Source organism: Psammomys obesus, unplaced genomic scaffold (assembly GCF_907164565.1).
Source record: "Psammomys obesus unplaced genomic scaffold, mPsaObe1.curated_primary_1811, whole genome shotgun sequence".
Classification (NCBI taxonomy): Eukaryota; Metazoa; Chordata; class Mammalia; order Rodentia; family Muridae; genus Psammomys; species Psammomys obesus.
The window spans coordinates 31702782-31724734 of NW_026585644.1; the positions used below are offsets into that span (position 1 = coordinate 31702782).

Genomic DNA, 21953 nt, shown 5'->3' on the forward strand with positions numbered 1-21953 from the left:
GGTGCCCACATGCAGCATGTTTTCTAGGATCCATATCCTCTGTCTTCAGCAGAGCTCAACCCCAGGGTATACCTGTGAAGGAGGGCCTGCAGGACTGTCAAGGCCCACTAATCCTATTGTCATCCCTGAGCTGGACTAGATCATGTGACCCCACTGGTCTCTGTAAACAGAAATAGGAACCTCAGCTCCCTGTTGACAGGTATCAATCGAGAGGCTCAAAGAGGCATGGAGGACCTGCCACAGGTTGAGGTAACTCACCCAAAGCCATCTAACTACCTTGTGACAAATCCTGAATAAGAAGTAGGGCTTAGGGTATTCTCAGCACTCAACTGGTACTGAAGTAGGGAAGACCAGAGAGTATTCTAGGAAACCAGGTTCACTCAACAGAGACCTGGAGGACTTAGGGTGATGGTAAGGAGACCTTCCTGTCATGGTCCCCTTTAACTGTCTAATGACAGTCTAGGACAGCCTGGCACAAGGATCTAGGGCTTCTGTGATGTCCAACTACTACATGCAAAGGATGAGGAGTCCTGAATGTAGCCAGATGTGGTGGGGCCAGGGAGGAATGATGCTCATCCTAAAGTCATAACTTCAGCAAAGGGAAAAAGACTCTAATTGAATGGGCTAGCTGGTAGGCCCCTCTCTCCTCCTCCCTTCTAGCCCTTGGGTTGGGTCTGGGAGAAGATGTTGACGTCCCTAGGTCTGGAGCCCACAGGCCTGGATTCTGTCTGTGCCAGCCCCGGTGGCCAAGACTCCAGGCGAAGGTAGGTACAACATTGGGGCAGGAAATAACACCATTCCATCCCCAAGCCACTTCCTAAGACCTGCAGAGTCTGAAAACCAGCTTCCCGTGGTCAAATGCACAGGCATTTGGCAAGGCTGGAAAATGAGGCTGATGCAGAGAAACACCCCCCCCAACCCACCTTACCCCTTGCTTGCTTGCTTACCCCAGATGACCCTGAAAGTGTGAGATGGAAGGAGGCACTTGCCAAACCCTCCTTGGGCCTTCTGTTCTCCGGCTTCCCTTCCCAGGAAACTTGTTCCGTACCATGGCTTGAGTGTCTAACAGAGGGGGTGCTGTTTCTGCAGGGTTTGTGGGTTTTGTCTTCTGAGCCATGTCCTGCCCATCTTGCATCACAATGCCATGCTTTACTTGGTACATCGGCACCATTGGCATTTGGAGAACTTATCCCATGGTTCTAGGATAGATTTTTTTTTTTTGTAGCTGTTTGTGGTAATGTATTTTTTGTTTCTAATTTGTGGGGAATTGTTAATTCCCCACCCTGCTCCCTGATCTTTCAGTATCTGGGTTTGTTTGTTTGTTTTTTTTTAAATCACATTTGGGTTTTGGTTTGTTCTAGTTTTTTTGTTTGTTTTATTTTATTTTGTTTTTGCTTTTCTTAAGTTGTTACTCCCTTGGTTATGTAGCCCCTCCCAGTGGCTGCTTGTTGACGCATTGTTTGTGGCCTCTTTTGACTGTCAGTGTTCAGCCAGCTTTGCCAAGAAAGAATATCAAGTATTTTCTATTTCTCTACTTCTTGAAAAAAAATTAATTAAAAATAAAAAATTAAAACCTCTTAATGGGAACCTGGCCCTGTCTGTCTTCTCTATTCTGCAGAAATGTTGAAGGAATTGAACCAGCAACGCAGAGCGAAAGCGTTTACAGACCTGAAAATTGTTGTTGAAGGCAGAGAGTTTGAAGTCCACCAAAATGTTCTAGCTTCCTGCAGCTTGTATTTCAAGGACCTGATTCAAAGGTTTGCCTTCCTTCCAGCTGTGGTCGGGTCTGTTCCTTCGTAGGACGCTTTTGTGTCGCTTTTCTCCTCCCCTCTCTTGCAGGTTCCTGAAGTGTGACTCCCTGTCACAGAGCCAGTAGCCATCTCTCCTCCCCCTCCCCAGTGCCCACACACACACACACACACACACACACACACACACACCACACACACAGCCTCAGAGCAGCCACTGCCCTTGCTCCCACACAACTGCCTCACTGGCCACTAGGGGCTAGCCCACAGTAGGCCGCACACACCCCCCCCAAACCCCATGTTCTTGGCACATCACAAGCCCTCCCTGAGACTAAGAGGACTGTAGACTCCATTTTAAGGGACCATTACACACTGCTCCATCCCTCAGGGTCCCCAGATCCACCATCTCTGTTGTTGATGGTGAGCCTAATACCAGGAAAGCATACAGAGCAGGCCATCCCCTCTGAGGGACACCAGGCACCCCAGAGACTGTTCCTCCCCAGCCTGAATCTCGGGGGAAGAGTGTATAAGCCAAGCGTCATGCTTGAACACTGGGCACTGAGTGCAGACCATTTGTGTCCTAAACACGGTCTCTCAGCCCTCACTTCCCCTCAGCCCACGCTGGCACCACCGGCCATTCCTACCTGGATCAGCGTCAATGGTGCCTGAGTATCTGTTTTTCCATTTTGCCGATTTAAAAAAAAAAAAAAGAATTGTTTGGGGCTCTTTCCTACCCTTGCAAAGATGTCAGGGCCACCTCCTAGTTCCTTAGGGAGGGAGAGCAGCCGAGGGGCCAGCCCAGGGTAACGCTCACATTTCTCTCACCCATCAGCAGATTAATGCCGCTGCTCATTTTGCCTTGCAGCCTCTCCGGGGAGGACGCTGAGCCTGGACAGAGCTCAGAGTGAGAGGACAGGACCTCTGCTTGCTTCCCAATGCTGTGTTTGGACTTGCCAACTAACCCCAGAGCGACTGTGTTTTGTTTCAGGATGGCACACTGGCTGGCATCTCCTTTCCTATCCCTTGTGTCCTTTGGCATAGAGCCAGGCCGCCGGCTGTGTGTGAGGGCCCACTCAGCCTCACTGGCCCTGGGTCACACAGGAGGGGCAGGCTCTTTGTGACATCCCATTTCCTGGACAACTCCGTCTCCTGTCCCTATGCTTAGGCTCTCTGTGTCTGAGTTCAAGGATTAGAGGCATAAGTCTGGGGGAAGAGGCATGTCCAGTGACCTTTTCAGCCCAGAGGCTCATTTTTAGGAAATTCTGGGAAGCAGTGGCTAGCCCCTGGCTATAGGCACACAGCAAATAATCTGGGACCTTGGGCCCTGATCCAGATGGGTTACAGAGCATGAAGTTAATGTAGAGCAGTGGTCCAGCCCTGGACTAGAAGCCTTTGAAGACAAGTCAAAGCCAGACTCCACCACATAACAGGGAGGAGGACCCTGATAGGTGGGAACCTTCTTGAACAGGGAGAGAAGGAGGAAGACCCTTCCTGATAAGGAGAGTAGGGACAAAACATATATGGACCAGACACAGGACCAGGTTGCCTCTTCAGATGCAGTTGTAAGCAGACCCTGCCTCCCCAGGGGCCTTCTGAGCTTGCTGGGAGATGAGGAAGGGTGCCCACCTGCTTCAGTAGCCCTGTTGGGAAAGGATGGGCATTCCATCCAAGTTGCTGGGAGAGAGAGCCCCCCGCCCCCTGGGAGCCAGGAGACCTGGGCCCTACAAGTATGAACACCAAAACATGAGAAGAAGGTGTCAGGGTCATAAGAGGGAAGAGAGCTGGTAAACAGTCCAGTGTCAGGGGATAGCTGGGCAGGATGGCCAGGAGAGCACACAGCATGCCTTGCTTTCAGGACCTAAAGGGCACTCAAGTCCTCTAGTGGTAGGTAGACAGGTATATGAATCTGCCTGAGTCAGGGCTGAGGTTTGGGGCCTTGAGCATGCATGGAGTACCTTCGGGAATTAAAGGAGAAATTGAAGCTGTGTTTGTTTGTAGCTATTTTGAATTTTCTTTCTCTGTCGCTGCCTCAGCGTACATGTTGCCACTCACGCTGATGGCTGCAAATAAATGCTTTTGAAAGAGGGAAACGAGATCTTCACAGGAAGATGATACCTTTATGTGCCGCAGGGCCCCAAATTCCTTACCGTCAGAGGGCAGCTGATGTTGTCATCATGTTGTTTCAGTCCCCGTCACATGAGTGACCACCCTCAAGCCCTGGAATAGCCTCAGAGAGATAAAGTGGCCCAGGGGCTGTTCCCTTATGAGGTTGAGGAAGTAGGGACAATCTGGGTCTCAGGGCTTTTTATGGTTCAATACTGACCTGCCCTGGCTAAGCATTGTCAGAGCAGGAAACATCCCCCCCTCCCATACCAGCAGCCCAGACTTGGAAATTCAAGCTGAGTTCCTTCCCACCACCAACCTAGGTCATGTGTCCACTGCTCCATCCCTCTTCTCAGTGTGACCACCTTTCCTGGAACCTTGGCAGGAACATATAGGAAGCTGAATCACTTACTCATTCCTTTCTGCAAACAGGCAGAGTCTCTCCTGAGCCAGACCTACCCAAAATCCTCATTGACAGACATGGATCGGAGAAGGGAAGCATGAAGCAGAGAGACTGATAGGAGCCAATTCATAAGCTTTGCATTAAGCCTGGACACATACATAGACACACACACACACACACACACACACACACACACAGAGTATCAGTGTGAGACTGAGCAGAAAAGTTGGGTCTCTCACACAACAGTCAAGCAGTCCCAGGGCCCTACCTCAGCCAGGCCCTTTCCTCACACACATCCATTGATGCGCTACCTCCTTTAAGCCATCCCTTCACCGCCTCTCTTTTTGATAATATTGCCACCTGCTGACAAGCTTTATAGATGTGCTGGCATGAGGAGCTCATGAAGTTGGCATTCCCATTCTACAGATGAGGATCTTGATGCCTCGGACATTCAAATGACACAGAGATACTCGCTGGCCCGGAAGCTTCTTACCGTCCGTTCTCTAACCTAGAAAACCAAACTGTGCTTTCTGTTTGTAGGCGAAGTCAGTGAGGGAGAAAAGGGGAGTCTCGGAGCTAACACTGTGCACAAGTAGGGTGTGTGCACATACGGGTGTGCGCGCTCGTGTGTGCCCTCCAGGTGCACGTGTGATGTTAGGAGGTGTGCATGGAATGTTGGGAACACTGGCCCCAAGACCCACCGAGAAGAACAGAATTCCCCTTCAAGACAGGCACTTGTGTGCAGGCATGCAAGGGGACTGGGCCCACTAGTTGAGGCCCACTAGGAGGCCTTAGACATGAGTGCAGAAGGCCAGCAGCCAGCTAGGGTAAAACCAAACCACAGGCCTGTTCCACCTGACCTTTGCTCAGCCAACCTGAGTTCCACAGGGTGACCAGAGGGGAAACTGAGAGATGAGGGACGGGCACACTACCTTTGGACAGTGAGGAAGGACAAAGGGTCAAGGCACTGCCTTAGGAGAAAAGCAGAGACAACAACTTTGAGGCACCACCTTTCAGTGGTGAACGGGCCGTTCATCCTTCCCTTATCTACTCACACACTTGGAGGGAATCCATCAGTGGCCCTCTGGGTTGGACTCCCAGGCCTAGAACTGCATCTTACCCCTAGCCTGCATGATCCGCCCTAGCTTCTCTTCTTTGGCCCTTGGCAACGTCCGTTCACTTACCCTCTGGGCACCGAGAATCTCGTAGATGCACAGATGCCATAGAGACCTTAATCAAGGCTAGTCACTTCCATTTAATAACTGTGGGCTACAGGCCCCATCGGAGAGGGCAGCCATGTCTCCCAGCACATCTCTTAACATTAAGATGTGGGAGAAAATGTCCAGCACCTGAGAAAAGCTGTCCCTCACCATACCAAAGAAGACAGAGACCTGAGCATGGCAGGCAACCGTCTAGCTGAGGTCCATCCCCTCTCCAACACGCACACACACCGCACACACACATACACACCTCACATGTATGACACGTGAATTCTAGTCTCTTTTTACGTTGAATGAAAACGATGAATGAATTCACTGGTTTGTGTAACCTGATTTTCACAGAGCCTGATACTAAACTCTGGGCTTCTCGCTCCTTCTTCAACCATGATAGAGGAAGCCAGGGTGGATTCTGACTCAGTGACCCACCTCACCAACTGACGTGGTGCTTTTCATGTAGCGGTACCTCTTTCCCCGAGTGCCTCATCTAGAACACACACGTGTGCCTTGAAAAGGAAGCAACAAGAAGAGGGATGACACCTCTTAGGTGTTGGCAGAACGATGGAGACCATATCCATTGCCTTGCCTCCTCTCAGAGAGTGGTCCAAGGCCTGCCAAGGTCCACAGGATCCAGTGGGGCTTGGGTGTGCCTGGGCACAGTGCTCTGAAGCCAATGACATGGGGCAGGGTAGAAATCACATCAGAGGGGTAGGACAGAGTGCCTGCTGTCTGACACTCACCATTGCCCTATACCTCCAAACAGTGCCCAATTCCAAAGGCCACACAGGCAGGTAAGGGAGAGGGCAACCTATGCCAGAGGAGTCCTCTGCTGAAGGCGGGTTCTCCAAGATCCTACTAGTTCAAGATAGGCATCTCTGACACCTCTATAGACCCAACCCTGCTGAACAGGAACTGTGCCTAGGAACTTGAACTCTCCTGGGTAGCCTCACTTGAAAGAAAGTAACTTCAGGCAGAGTCTAGTCTCAGGCACTGTGTGTGCTGGGGTGCCACACTTTTACCATCTCCCCAAGTGTGAGAATCACAGACAGCATTTCTATCATCTATTTCTGTGGGTCTGTACAGCCTTGTACCATTGTGTCATGACCCCCAGGGGCCAGCAGCTCACTCAGGACTGGTTTAGAACAGGCCAGAGGAGACAGAATCCTTCACACCTATGAAGGATGCAGCATTATAGCCACCATCAGAGTTACCCACCAGCTGAGGTGTTGTCGAGGTGATCTGCTCAACATGCTAGACCTAAGGGCTGCAAGGTAGAAGGACAACCATCTAATGATCGGAGCCAGTCATTGCCAGACAGAACTTACAGTTCTCTTAGCTACACATGAAGTACCCAGTAGACACAATCTGTGAGTCAGGGGGATACCCAAACTCCCACGCCTCCTCTAAACCTTGAACTAGGCTACTAATAAAGAATAACACTGCCTGGTGATCCTGTGCAACCAAGAGGAAGGGCCTAGCTCTTCCCGTCCCAGGAGCCTCTGGCACTCCCTTCAGATCATTTGCCCAATGGAGACAGCCACAGCCATGAATTCTCTGGCTGAGGTCTTCTCTGATTTCACTGCATTACCATGAGCTTCAGCTCCTGAACTTAGCCTGTGATCCCTGGTGCCCTTCAGTAGGGCAGATAACTCCGTCTCCAAAACCCTCTCCCAGGATCAGCCTTGAGAAGCAACAGACAGTTTCCAGCAGTGTAGCCTCACCAATCCTTTATAGCCATAACTCCAATTCCAGCACTGGGTTAGCCACAGAGACAGAGAGAATGTGTGTTCCTTGAAGACCTACCTCAGCTCTTTTGAGCTCCTCTGTCTGAGGACTCAGGGACACACTGAGCTGGCAATTGTTTGGTGACAGCAGTGAAACAGATCTTGAGAAAAGGTGAGCAGCCCCTGTTGACCTAATCACCCCTGCCACATCACAACCCAGCCTGACTTCCACAAAGCCTGAGGAAGTACAGAGGAAAGGCCAAGCCATTAGGATGAACATGGAGGCAGCAAAAATTTGGAGCAAGAAGTTGATCAGATAGCTTCAGAGGCCTAGGATAATCAGGATTTATGGAGTCTTTAGGAGGCACTTTAGACCTATTTACATACCTAACAAAGGCACCCAGGCCTGGGAATCCATCTCAACAGTAAAACACATGTGCGTAAAGTCACCTTAGCATTGAGCATTGAGTGAGCATGTGTGGGCTTTGAGGACCTCAGCCTAGACCCTCTGTGTGGCCAGTGTTTTGCCTTTTCTCTTCCTAGGCATGCTGTCAGGCCATAGAAGCACCAGGCCTTAGGGCCTCTGGTCACATGATCCACCTGTGGGAAAGGAACCCTAAGCAGGACCTTGTGGCCTGCATGCTGTGGGTTGTGTCTGGGCTTTGAAGGCTTAAACATTCACAGTCTGGCGGTAGAAATGCAAATACTGTTGTGTAGAGGAATTTCCTGGGAAGGGGTTTCTCTATCCCAAGTCACACTGAGCCTCAGCGGGACTTTAGGCCTCATCTACTTCCATCTTCTTTTGCAGACTAGGAGGCCGAGGGCCTGAGAGGCTCAGGATATCTGCCTGTCAGTGGCAAAGCAGGGTACCCAGGTCCATTTGCTTCATGCTAGTGCTCTGGCCATGCACCCAGCAGCTGCCCTTAGCCTCTTTAGCCAAGCTACTGTCTTACCAGGCATTTGCACACCTCTACTGCCCGCCCCAGGTACACCCAAGAAACCAGTGTCAAGAGTCTTGGCCCCTGGCTTTTGCATAAGTCATTAGGTGGGCAGCGGAGCTCACTGCCCTGCTGCAGCCCCAGTCAGGCCAGGCTCAGTGAGGGAAGCTGGCCCGCTGAGAATAGCCAAGCTGGTGTGGTCAAGTTGATGGCCTCTGAGAAACCTGCCTCCTGACTTAATGCTCTGGGTGTTTTTTTGTTTTTTGTTTTTTTTTTCTCCCGGCCTCACTTCTGTATCGGTGTGTTCTCGCTTCATCTGATCTGTTTCCTTCCAGGTCCAGCTGTAGGGAGCGGCTGCCAGGCCTTAGGGGCCTTTGCAATGGTTTTGTATTTCTGTAGACACCAGATATAAACATACTGATATATTTGTGTCCCTCCCCCTGCTCCCCCACCCCAGTTCACAAGCCCGATGCACACTCTACACGCAGGCCACTCTGACCTCTGACCCCGTGTTCCATGTGGCAGGAGGCCCCCCGCACGGGGCCAGGCCCCAGGTCATGGCTGCTGGCTGTCTGTGGCGGAAGTCCTTGGTTGTTTTCCTTTCCCCTTCCCAGCTCTAACCATTCTGTCCGTCTATCTCGTCTCGTCTTCAGTTTCAAAGCAATGTCATGAAGGGCTTCCCTTCCATGCCTAAAAGGAAACAATATGATTTTTGGAATGTTTGGGGTTGGGGGCACTTCCTGGGCAGCCTTCCAAGGCCCTGGGTCTTCAAGATGTGCTCAGAAGAAGTCTCCTGATTGGCTAGAATGGCCACCAATCAGGATCCTCAGCCTGGAGGAGATTCTGCCATGTGAAGCAGTGAGTCCTGCTTGCCAGGGCATGCTGGTACCATTTGGTGTAGACACCAGGTCCAGCAGGGAGCTGAACCATATTGTTTCCCTTTGTGGCCAGTCCTGGTCCTCGTCCCCATCCACGGCTCATGCTTTTTGATTTGCATCTTTTTTGCATGGACATGCCAAGTAGTGATAAGCAGGGTTTTCTGTTCTCTGGGGCGCCTCTGGTCAGATTCTTCTCTTTCAGATCCTGTGTCAGGTCTGAATGACACACCTAAGTTCAGGTGTGTCATTGCTGTGTCCTCTGAGTCCTAAGACAAAGGGCGTGACTGAGGTGTACAGGGAGAGCTGGCCCTGTGAGGAAGCGGCAGTGGCCGCAGGGGTAGCAGGTGAGAACAGCCTGGTTTCTGTGCCTTAGGTCGGTGCAGGACGGCAGCCAGGGCAGCCGGGAGAAGCTGGAGCTGGTGCTGTCCAACCTGCAGGCTGATGTGCTGGAGTTACTGCTGGAGTTTGTGTACACCGGGTCTCTGGTCATCGACTCAGCCAATGCCAAGACTCTGCTTGAGGCAGCCAGCAAGTTCCAGTTCCACACCTTCTGCAAGGTCTGCGTGTCCTTTCTCGGTGAGCTGACCAGGGAGCCTTTACATCACGTGGAGGAAATGGTGCATAAGCCATCAAGAACCGAGCGAGGAGGGCCGTGTGTCCCCCAGATCATGCCAGAATACCTAGAGTTCACCTGGGCGTGTGGGTGGCTTGATGGAAGGACATGCACGGAAGGGGTCGCTGTGCCCTTGGCAAAGTCAGTGACCACTGGGATGTGTAAACAGCCTGTGCATAGAACAGGGAGTGGGAGTGGGGTATGGGGAAGCTGACCACTCTGGCCTGGCCTCTAAGCCCAGAATGAATCAACCACACAATCCGTTTCCCTTTAACATATTGGATCCCAGGCCACCCAGATACATGGACAGGCCAGGGCTTCTTCTAATCTAACCCTTTCAAGCCCAGAGCTGTTTTGCAAGACACAGATCTTGGTGTGGGGTTCACACACCCCACCCTACCCCCAAACTCCCTGCTCAGAGCATGCTCACTTTACATAGCGTGGTGTTGCTCACCTGGGCTGGGAGTTGTGGAGTAGGGGGAAAGGGCCAGCACCACAGAAAAACCCGAAGCCTGGAGTGTGGCATGCAGAAAGAAAAGCCAGAGGTTGGGAGCGGATCGGATGAGGACTGCCGAAGGAGCCAGGCAATCCAGGAGAGTCGGGAGCCATAGTGGCAGAATGAGGCACACACCCAGTTCTAGCCTGAAGAGCCATTAGCCAGATTCCAGAAGACCAGTGAGCCAGACCCCAAGTTCTAGATGGCCAACTAGGGGATTCTGGGGGCTATGGGAGACAGTGGGTTGATACGTGAGAACTGTCATTTACAGGCCCTAAAGAAATTGTCTGTGACATCAGGCATGCCTGTCATCATTGAAGACCTCGTAAATCTCAGTGTGGCCACTACCCACAGCCCAGGCCCAAACCCCAAATCCATGGGCAGGGAGAGGCTCACTGCATTCTTCACAGCTCTGATTTTGGTGCTGTGGTCTGCAGGGATCAAAAACTAGGCCCTAGGAGGCCCACATGAATCAGGGCAGAGAAGAACTGAGGAAAGGCTCAGGATCACAGGAGGTAGGCTGATGACAATTAAGGATGCGGTGGCAGAGCCACAAAGAAATAGGTTTGGGAGAAGATCCAGGGGTGGAAAAAAAAAAAAAAGAAGAAGATCCTGGGGTGGCGACGGGAACAAGAGGTGGTTCCTCCGGGCTGCCTGGATCAGTGACCGTTCATTCTGAACTGCAGAGAAGCAGCTGACCGCCAGCAACTGCCTAGGAGTGCTGGCCATGGCTGAGGCCATGCAGTGCAGCGAGCTCTACCACATGGCCAAGGCCTTTGCGCTGCAGATCTTCCCTGAGGTGGCCGCCCAGGAGGAGATCCTCAGCATCTCCAAGGATGACTTTATCGCCTACGTCTCCAATGACAGCCTCAACACCAAGGCCGAGGAGCTGGTCTACGAAACTGTCATCAAGTGGATCAAGAAGGACCCAGCAGCACGTGCACAGGTCAGACCTGCTCCACCTGGTCCCTGCAGGGGTGGGATCTGCTGCAAGGGTGGAGGAAGGGCTGCAAAGGATTGTGTAGGAGTCAGAAATAATGAGAGCAAGGAAGTCCAGTACACACACACACACACACACACACACACACACACACATGCACGCACCTCCACATGTACAATGGCAGAGAGGAAAAAGAGGGAGTGAAGATGAGACTCAGTCTCCAGAGGGTTCTTAAAGACTTCCACTCCTCATACAATGAGTCTCCAAGTTTGCCAAGGGGACATAGGGTCTGGGTAAGAAGAGCCTGGGCCCTTCACAGAAAAGTGGCCACCTGGGATAAGGGTCCCAGGAGGCCAGAGCACATATAATTGCTATCAAGGGTGGAGAGCAAACAAGCCATTCTGGAGGTGGGAAACCACTGCATGTGTGACAGGGAAGAACAGGAGGTACCAGAGGAGACAGAAAAGCCAGAATGACCATCCCCAGGAGGAAAGAAAACCAGCCATGGTATCTTCAGATAGTCACCGAAGTCTCAGGGAGCCCCAGCTGAGGCCCTGTGCAGAAAAAAAACTGCCATTGGCTATTTGGTGAGGAGCCTGAAAGTCAGGGTAGCTACAGGAAGCCCCTGGAGGAGCCAGAGTGTAGAACAACAAAGGAGACCATGGTGGAAGTAAACCTAACCAGCTGCGACAGAGCCCAGGAAGCCAGGCCCCAGAACACACTGAAGTCACCAAGAGCTGGGTGTCGCATTTCATTGGGCATAAAAAGAAGGACAAGGCGACACATGCCTGTAACACAGTACTGGAAGGTAGAAGCAGGAGGGCTGGGAGTTCAAGACCAGACTTGACTACACAGTGAGCCTCAGCCTGGCCTACAAGAGGCTCTGATTCAAGGGAAGGGAGGAGGTAAGGGGAGAAGGGAAAAGGAGGGAGGGGAAGAGAAGGAAAGATGGAGACACGGATGAGAGAGAGACGGAATACAGAGATGATTCCCTACCCCATCTCCACCCCACCACTGAGTTCTTAGAGTCCAGGAGAAGCAGGTTCCTTGTCTGATGAGCTTGGCAGGAGGCGAGTTTTTTTTGCTTCTTTGTTGTAGAGAAAGGAATAGAAGTTATGCAGATAATGACAGCAACTGCCGCAACTCCAAGTGTGTATGAGCTCCGCCAGGCTTGCCCAGGGACCCTGGGCTCGGCACTTCCCGTCGGCTAAGTGCCGCACCCCTCCAAAAAGACCCCTTGCACCCAAGAACAAACACTGTGCAATTCTCCACTTCTCACTCTCCCATGCGTCCTGATGTACACACACACACACACACACACACACACACACACACACCTGCCCACCACCTGACAGAAGTCTCCAACTCTCCTAACTCAAACATCATCTTCCCTGTGACACCCCTCATTTCTGCACCTTCCACAGCCCTAGCTATCACCCAATAAACTGCGAACACTTTTTAGATCAGAGGCAGGGTCTCATCAGCCAGCGCAGCTCCGGTAACAAGCTTAACATATGGTCTGTACTGGCGACCAATTACTCCTGCCAGTCATTCTCTGGACGAAACAAAAGTGGGTGGAGTGGTGAGCGCTTTGCCTGTCGAAGGGGAAGTTCACATCAACTCGGGAAAAGCCTTGAATGAAGGATGAGAGGGTCCAGGAGCCAGGATGAGACGAGGTGAAGCTACTGAGGAGCTGTAGCATTAGGGACACACAAGGTGTCACAGTTTCCTCACACCTGACAGTCACCAGCTGGTTTAAGTTCTCCGGGGTCCTCCCCCCCTCTCCTGTCACACTCAGACCTCTTCAAGATGGAAGGCTCCCGCTCTCCCGGCTTCAACCGCCTGACAGCCTGACGCACAGCCAGAATCTGCAACACGGGGAGCGTGGAGATGGGAGGCTGGAGTGGGTAGAGGGATAGTTACTCTGGGGCTGCCTGGCTGCAGCCACTAGGCCTCCAGCTAGCCCTCCATGCCTTCCCCTTGCCTAGTATGGCAGGCTGGGCAGTGTGTGCGTCCAAGACACACCCAGGTGAGGAGTCCTTCTCCACTGAGCTCCTAAGAGGCGGCTTCCTCTCAGCAGAACCCTGCATCTTCTGTCCCACAGTATGCCGCGGAGCTGCTAGCCGCGGTCCGCCTTCCGTTCATCCACCCCAGCTACCTGCTTAATGTGGTGGACAACGAAGAGCTCATCAAGTCATCAGAGGCATGTCGGGACCTGGTCAATGAGGCTAAACGCTACCACATGCTGCCCCACGCCCGGCAGGAGATGCAGACACCCCGAACCCGGCCCCGCCTATCTGCAGGTACCAAGGCACAGGACCAAATCCCCAAATTTGCACCTTGGAGTCAGCCAGCTCCAGGTGGTCCCTCCGGAACAGGGGGACCAGGCAGATGCTGACAATGTCGGGGTGTGTCCCAAGGGTGTCCATTCATCTTCCCGCAGGTGTAGCCGAGGTCATCGTTTTGGTCGGGGGCCGTCAGATGGTGGGGATGACCCAGCGCTCCCTGGTGGCTGTCACCTGCTGGAACCCGCAGAACAACAAGTGGTACCCCTTGGCCTCACTGCCTTTCTATGACCGAGAGTTCTTCAGCGTAGTGAGTGCCGGGGACAACATCTACCTCTCAGGTGAGGCTCCCAAGGGCTGGGTGGGGACCGGGATGTGCTTCCCAGATGGACCTCTGCCCATTCATAGGGCTGAGCAAGGCCAGCGCCCCAGAGTATCTACTGCGCTGATCAAGCCTCCTGCTGCTGTCCCTGGAGATGGGCATGCTGCCGTCAAGCCCTTCCTGAGCCCCTGCCCACTCTGTGTACCCCCCATATTGTCTGTAGGTGGTATGGAATCAGGGGTGACGCTGGCTGATGTCTGGTGCTACATGTCCCTATTGGATAACTGGAACCTAGTCTCCAGAATGACTGTCCCTCGCTGTCGCCACAATAGTCTCGTCTATGATGGGAAGATTTACACTCTTGGGGGACTTGGCGCGGCAGGCAACGTGGATCATGTGGAGAGGTAAGGCAGCCGTAGTCCCTCAGCTGGCATCTCTAGCAGTCACCGAACGCTAACATCATGTCCCTCTACCCCCAACCCTGCCCCGACACACAAACATGCACGCTCGACACCCACCTGATACCTGTGGCCTATAGACCACCATTGTGCATAATAAAAAGATGTGAACACAGGATGTGCGCCCCTCAGTCCCTAAAGAGGACATTCTTGTCAACATCTCCTCGGGTGTAACACAGCACGGTGGCCCAAGGTCCAATCATGGAAGGACATGAGTGAGCTTTGGCCCACAGTATGCAGCAGATTTGAAGCACCAGCCTAGAGACCTATTAGAGTTCAGGAGGAAAACTAGAACCCATGCCCCAAGCATGGGCTGTGCCAGGGGTTGTGCCACTTTGTCCAGCCAAGTAAGGCTGTGCCCATCCTTCCTCTATCCCACACATGCCAGGCTGGTGGTGATGCAGAGAAGAGAAACCACCCGCCACCCAAACAGTGTAGGTGCAGGGTCTAGCCAGACCTCTAGGATTCTTCAGAGGAAAACCGTAGGCCAGGGAGCTCAAGACTCCAGCTATTTCCCACCCCAACCCCAGACAGGCTGTTGAAGATTTGGTATGATTCAAGTATGGGCCTGAGGGCCAGAAGCTGGAGGGGGTACTCTTCGGGGCAGGGGGGATGCCAAGATCCTTTCCTCCAAACCAGGAAGACTGCTCTTGTAAGAGAAGGGTTGGGTCAACTCAAGAAAGATGCTCAGGATCTCTAGTTAGCAGAGCAGGGAGACCTCAGCCTCTCTTCAGGAGAAACTAGCTCCCCAGAGAGTGGCACAGACGGCTGACCTGGCAGGCCACAACCCAGCTACGTTCGGTAGAACCCTCTTCACTCTTTTCCCCACCCTGGCCCACACCCTTAGCTGCCACCAGCAAGCACACTCTGCAGTATGATCCTTTCTGCCTGTGAAGCCACACACACCCCTCAATTTGAATTTTTTTCCCCCTGGGTAGCTAATTGGACACTTGATGAATGTTCCGGCAAGGAAGCTTTCAGAATGAGACAGGTTCTGAATGTTCACTGTGGGCTTTTAACTCCCCCAAGTGGAGCCAGAGATGGCTTGGTAACAACATTTAATTGTCTTATTGATTTGATGATAACGAGAAATCCCTGGGTGATTATGAACATATTAATACTGTGATTGGACTCAGACCAGCCCTAACACTGTGGGGGGGGGGTCTTCAGCCTAACCTGCTACATGTCCAGGAGTGCCCCAGAAGCATCGACTTCCAGTCATTTGTCACCCAATAATAAACACACGAGCAAGGAGACATTTTCTATGTAGGAGTCCGCTGAGCTGGATGTCATCCTGCTTTGCCTCTGTCAGCTATTTTTAATCTCCTAAGATGCTGATTACTCATTTTGCAAAGTTCTCCTTGTTGATAAATACAGGGATTTGTTGAAAGATCAAATGCACTGACTGACGGGGAGGCAGACGCAAGCTCTACTCCTCTCGCTTTCCTTGGGCCCTAAAGCACTTCTCGGAGGCCCCAGGGGGCCGCCTGTACAGGCCTTCCCTACAGAGCTCAGCCTTCCAGCTGGCTGGAAAATAAATGTCAGCTCCAAGCACCTGAGAGTAAGACCATCCCCAGGAGGCCCAGTGAATGAAAGAGCAAGTGGGGATCACAGAGAGACCTGAGGGACCCTGAGCACCCCCTCAGACCAGGGATACCTCTCATCAGTGCTTGTAGGATGGGACAAAGACTCAAAGACCCTTAGGTGGTGCCCATGCAAGGAGGGTGGGGGATGGAGGCACCCGCTGCTACCCAAGGAACAGGCCCCTTTGGGTAAGTCATTCTCTGTGCCACGTGGCAGCAGTGAAGAGAATTCAGGGTGACGGGAAGGTCAGTGTAATGGGGACAGACATGAGGGCGCTTTGTTACCCAGGAAGCACTGATGGTACAAATTGCTATTATATTGATAATGAACGAGATATATGATGTGTTATAATTATATTACATTACTGTGTTACAGGAATAGAGCAAGATTACATAATTATAGATTAAAACAACAGCGCCATACACAAACCTGTATTATATCATTATATAAATAACTGGGTCTAATATTTTATAGCAATATATTGCAGGAGCTGTGGTTACTGCATAAATGATAGTGGAACGCCTCACTCGGCTGGGCCATTTGCATGTCATTAGCATATCCTTCTCAAGCAGGAAGCTGACAGATTGAGCTGACGGGAGGGCTCATGGTTTGGCAATCAGCCACCTGGAATAACAAACTCTCAGGAAATTTGTGTTTGGCGGAATGTGTCATTATGCCGAAAGACTGAGGACTAACAGCCACATAATCTTTCTCATCTCCCAGCTCTTTCTGTGGGAGCGCTTTGGCTCACTGCCATATTGGCTTAAAGAACAGATATCTGAACTTCTGACACTGCCCCCCAAAAGACACTTACTCCATTGCATATTAGCTATATATCACCCATCCACGACGGAACAGCATCAGTTCTGGCTGCCCCAGAAGAAACTTTGGCTTCTCCTTATGTCCAAGTCCAGAACTGGATGTCACACACACTCAAAAACCAGAGACACGTAAGACCTTTTTCCCAGAGCACCCAGCTCTGAGCTAATGATGGCTCTTCTCCAAAGGAGGCTCACGGGGGTTTGGGGGTGGGGGACGTGGGAGCCATGTGCTGTTCATGACCATGTGCTAACTGAACTCTGTGGTATTGCAGCAAGCAAACTCAGGCCCTTGCTTTGGGTGTAGACACATATGGAGCAAAGATTAATGTGCTAGTAGGCCCACGGTAAGTGTCAGGGCAGCTGCAGGCAGGCGGGAGCATTGAGAGGCAGCAAGCTCCTCAGAGCACTGAACAGAAATGTTTCTGAATGGGATATGGTGGCACTGTCCTCCAACAGCAAACCTTAAGGAGAGCAACCCCTTGGCCAGCCCACTTAACTCCAGTTCTGCTCGCCCCAGTAGCTGCTCCCTTCCTCCCTTCCCTCAATGTGTCTAGATCTCTCCATCCTTTTCACATTGCCACTTCATCCTTCACTGTATGTGAAGCAGATCTGTGCAGCCCTACTCTCTGCCTTTTCCCTTCTGCCTGGGACTGGTAGGGGACATCCTAGCATCCTACAGACTGGTCCTCCTATGCACTGGAGACCTATGCACAGCAGCCTCCACGCAAGGTACTGCTGCTGCAAGGCACTCTTGGGTCTGCCCTGTTAGCCACTTCCTCCCAAAAGCAAGAGGCTCTCCTCCCCTCTCTCCTCAAAGCCCAGATTCCACTGACTCAGTCTCCCCCTGACTACTTTCGCCCAACTCACTGCTTACCAGAGTAAATGGGACCATGGATTGAGAACTCAAATATTCCAGGGGACAGGATTTGCTTAGAATGAAGGTAGCCCTGCATTTCATCCTTGGCATTATAAAGAGTAGGGATGGTTGTAAGCTTATAAGCTTATAAGCTCAGCACTTGGGAGATCACAGAGGTCACACTCATCCTTGGATACTTAGAAGGTACCAGACCAGCCTGGGATACATGAATCCCTCTAAAACAAAAAAATCAACAACCAAACAACAAAAGCCTTTCACGTGTCTCCACTAACCCCAGCAATACGCCTGCAGCTGTGCCACCTTCCCATGTCTGTGTGCACACAACTTCTTTTGCTTTAATTAGCATCTTCTATATCTCCCACAAACCCTACAGGACCCAGGAGCCTTCAGTTCTTTGTCGTGACCTACAAGGACAAATAGCAGATCCCCATAGGTGGAGAGAGGACTCAGGGCTCTTCAGGATTCCCTGTGGTCCCCAGCTATGTGGTCCCCAGCTATTCTCTCTCTCTTCTGGCCTCTACTTCCTCTCCCTCTCTCCTTTTTTCTCTTCCCCTCTCCCTCTCTCCCTCTCTCTCTCTCCCTCTCCCTGTCAATCTCCCTCTCCCCTACCATTTCTCTCTCTGGCTCTCCCACTCTCTCTGGCTCTGGCTCTCTCTTGCTCTTACTCTCATTCTCTCCCTTCCTCTCCCCTCTCTCAATAGGATGTATCCAGGCTGACTTTGAACTCCTGGGTCAACATCTGAGTGCTGGGACTCAGTTGTATGTCATCCTTTCTTGCTTATACTGCAAAGTCCCTCTGGCTACCCACAGGGGACTAGTTCCAGGATGCCTGTCGAGCCACGTCCTCGAGTGCTCAAGTCCTCATATAAAATGGCATAGAATCTGCATAGAAATATCTGTGCACATCCTGCTGGAGATGCTAGATACTTCAAATCATTTCACATGCCGCCTACAATACCTAATGCAATGCAAGTGCTATGCAAAGAGCTGTTATACTGTATTGCTTTGGAAATAATGGAAAATCTGTACATGTTCAATACAGATATAATTTTTCAGCTATTTCCTATCTGCATCTGATTGCATCTATGGTTGCAAGAATGCACAGATTTTGGAGCCTGGCTGTTTAGTTAACTTTTGTTCATTCCCTTGGACTTCTTCCAGTTTACACAAAAATGTACTTAACACCCCTCCCACCAGCTCCCCATTAAAACAAAGCCAGTGTTGTGGCAGAGTTTATCTCTGTGGGCTCAGGAGAAGCAACTGATAACATTTGGAGAACTGTGCAACCCAATTATTATTAAAAATTAGAATTCCATATCAAAACACAGATAATCCATTCCTCACAACTCATCACTTTTTTGGCCGGCCACCATATTTACCTGCTCCACAGTTGAGATTTCATGTGACTGTTGGAGCTGCCTGTGGGGAGAGAGTCTAGACAACAGTGACCACAGCACAGGGTCTTCTCCCCACGACTCCTGTGTTAACTGATAGCTCAGGCAGGTGGGAGGGTTTACATCACAGAAACCAGCAACTGTTACCAGGATGTTTTCCTCAGAGGTGGCTGGGAAACACTGATGAGCATTCTACTTAAAAAAAAAATGCCCCTGGTGATCCCATGCTCCTTTCTAGGCACCCCTATGTCTGCCCTCTTCAGGGCTCAGCTCCCTCAGGGAGAAGTCTGTGCTTCTGTGCTTGCTGTCTCTGTCTGCACTGTGCACACAATGCCTTCTGGCCCTCCCTTTTCTCCTACAGCGCCCTTGTCCCCAAGAACACCATGATCTGCTCAAGACTTCATGCCTTAACCCCACCTTCCACCCCTGAGGCCCTTTGCCTTTTACAGCATGGTTGCTGGCTGATGACCCCCACACTCACTGCCCCCAAACAGGGCTCTTCTCCACCCCTCACAGCCAACCCTCCCAGAGCTTGTCCTCAGCCTCCCGGCCGCCTGCACTCCCTAGCGCGTTCCTCAGCTCTCATCCCCATCTTTGTGCTGGTGAACGCAAAGCTAACTATTCAACCCAGATCCAGGTAACCGACTGCCTGCTGCACAGCCCTGACATGTCCCCAAGACAGATTAGAACTGGATTCTTCCTTCTCTGCTAGCTTCCTCCCCAGTCCTTCTAAGACAGAGTCCTCAAGACACCGTATGTAGAGCTGTCCCTCTCGGCTACAACATCCCTGCAGCAAATGTATCCTCCCCTCACCTCTCCGGGGCCCAGTACCTCACACTCCTCGTTCTGTGACCCAAACCTATCACTCACTTCTCATTAAGCTTCCTGTGGGTGACTAGTCTAACTGGTCTCTCTGTGTCCTGACTCCTCACTGTACCTTCTCTACCCTGCAGCTTCTCTAGTCTGATTGTGTTATTTGCCTGCTTAAACCCTCAGTGCTTTCCCACTGTTGTGTATGGAAAGCCCGAGTCCCCGAGCTTGGCACACATGGTCTTCTACTCTACCCAACCTCCAGCCACTCTGAGCTACTCTAGATGCCCCTCAAATGCCACTGGGCCCACATTTGCCCCTCCACGTTCAGTGAGCTTCCTGACTCCATTTGTACCTTCCCAATCTTTGCCTGACATTGATAGCTCATCCACCCCTCCAGGCCCAGCCCCAGATCACTCTCCAGAGAGAACTAACCCCACCCCTGAGAGAAAGCTGAGTGTCCTACAGTGTGCATGTTGGCCCCTCACTTGTCACCATGCCACACCATCCTTCACAGCTATTAGATGTGGCATGGTTAATGTGGCTGTCCTCCCCACTGCGCTAGCGGCAAAATGATGGCAGACATGGCACTTAGCATTCCCCCAGGGGATGCTGGGTACACCGTCACCACAAGGGTGCTCACTGTATTAGCAAATACAGGATCTACACAGAGGTCGGACAGGCAGCAAAAGAGCCACTGCAGCTCAAGGGGAGGCCTACAGAGCCAGTTTGGAGCAACGCCTAGAAGTGACTCAAGCCTGTGTCCCCATCTGTGGGCTTAGGCTATGCCAGCGACACTGACGGCAGAAAGCAGGTGCTGGATTCCCCAAGTGCTGCTACACTGGGCTTCGGCTTGCCTCACACAAGGGCTGTGTCTCTCCCTCCTCTTCACAGATATGACACTATCACCAACCAATGGGAGGCAGTAGCTCCTCTGCCTAAGGCAGTACATTCAGCAGCGGCCACTGTGTGTGGTGGCAAGATCTACGTGTTTGGTGGGGTGAATGAGGCAGGTCGAGCCGCAGGCGTCCTTCAGTCCTATGTACCACAGACCAACACATGGAGCTTCATTGAGTCCCCAATGATAGGTAAGAATCTGGTGCCTGCCCCACAGTCCTGCCTCCCACGGCCCACATGGACTCTGGCTAAGCCCAATGACTCTACAGAGCCAGGTGTAGGCAGACCCAAAGTCCAGGGGCAGTGGGAATGCCTGTACCTACAAAAGGGCAAGCCAGTTAAGGCTCAGGCTGCTCTTGTCCCCAGCCTGTCCTCAGGACAACCAGTGACATTCTGCCATTGGAAATACTGTTGGGAAAGAAAGAGGAGAGAGGGCAAACCCATGTGCCTTGACCACCTGCTCTGCCATTCTCACAGACAACAAGTATGCACCCGCTGTCACCCTCAACGGCTTTGTGTTCATCCTGGGAGGAGCTTATGCCAGAGCCACCACCATCTATGACCCGGAGAAAGGCAACATCAAGGCGGGGCCAAACATGAATCACTCTCGGCAGTTCTGCAGGTGAGAGGGTACCTCAGCTGGGGTTGTGAAGGAGTGGGGTAGGGCTTCTCAGGCCTGAGAAAAATTCTGTCTCCTCTGGCCGATCATAATTGACAGGCTCCTGGTGGGGTTCTGAGTCCTCGAGTTTCAAACTCTTCTTCAGGACCACAACTCATGGTCAGACTATTCTGTTGCTGACAGTGGCATCTGGAATACTGAGTCAATGATGAAGAGGCCCATGCATTCACCTGAAACTACAAGTAACAGCAAAGACTGAGTACCAGGTGGAAGCTGGGTCTTTAGAGAGAAACAGGAAAATAATAATGATAACAACAACAGGAAAACTCAGAGTAGAAAGGAACTTGAAGATAGCCTGCTGGAGGCCTCAGTGTCTGATAAGAAATCTAGACATCTTGGATGCGCTCTGTTCAGGGCCTTGCAAAAATAAGTAGAGCCTTGGAAAACTTCTGGGTCCATTTCCAAGAAATAGCCAAGAGAAAAATGGCCATTAGATGGAAGGAAGGAGAAGTATGGGCTAGAAACATGGCTAGAGCCAGCAGTTGAAATGCGCTAAGAAGTGAATGTACAGCTGGAGAGATAGCTTAATGGATAAGCACTTGTCACTCTTGCAGAGGATGGGGAATCGATTCCCAGCACCAACATGGTGGTTCACAATCATCTGTAATTTCAGTTTCAGGGGATTTGATGCCCTCTTCTGACTTCTACACACCCTAGGCATGCATGTCGTACACAAACATCCATGCAAGCCAAACACATAAAACAAACTAATTTAATTTAAGAAAGAAAGAAAGAAAGAAAGAAAGAAAGAAAGAAAGAAAGAAAG

General features: G+C 51.6%; 1 protein-coding gene across 2 annotated transcripts in view; it reads left to right on the forward strand.

Annotated features, from left to right (window-relative positions):
• Positions 1-21953, forward strand: part of Klhl29 (kelch like family member 29) — a 293822-nt gene that overhangs the window by 268059 nt on the left and 3810 nt on the right. For both annotated transcript variants that reach the window (XM_055626011.1, XM_055626017.1), the window contains 8 exons: positions 1619-1757; positions 9385-9587; positions 10807-11066; positions 13165-13363; positions 13504-13686; positions 13891-14071; positions 20506-20699; positions 20986-21130. In XM_055626011.1, coding sequence (XP_055481986.1) covers positions 1619-1757; positions 9385-9587; positions 10807-11066; positions 13165-13363; positions 13504-13686; positions 13891-14071; positions 20506-20699; positions 20986-21130 — 1504 coding nt within the window. The remainder of the gene's footprint in view (positions 1-1618; positions 1758-9384; positions 9588-10806; positions 11067-13164; positions 13364-13503; positions 13687-13890; positions 14072-20505; positions 20700-20985; positions 21131-21953) is intronic.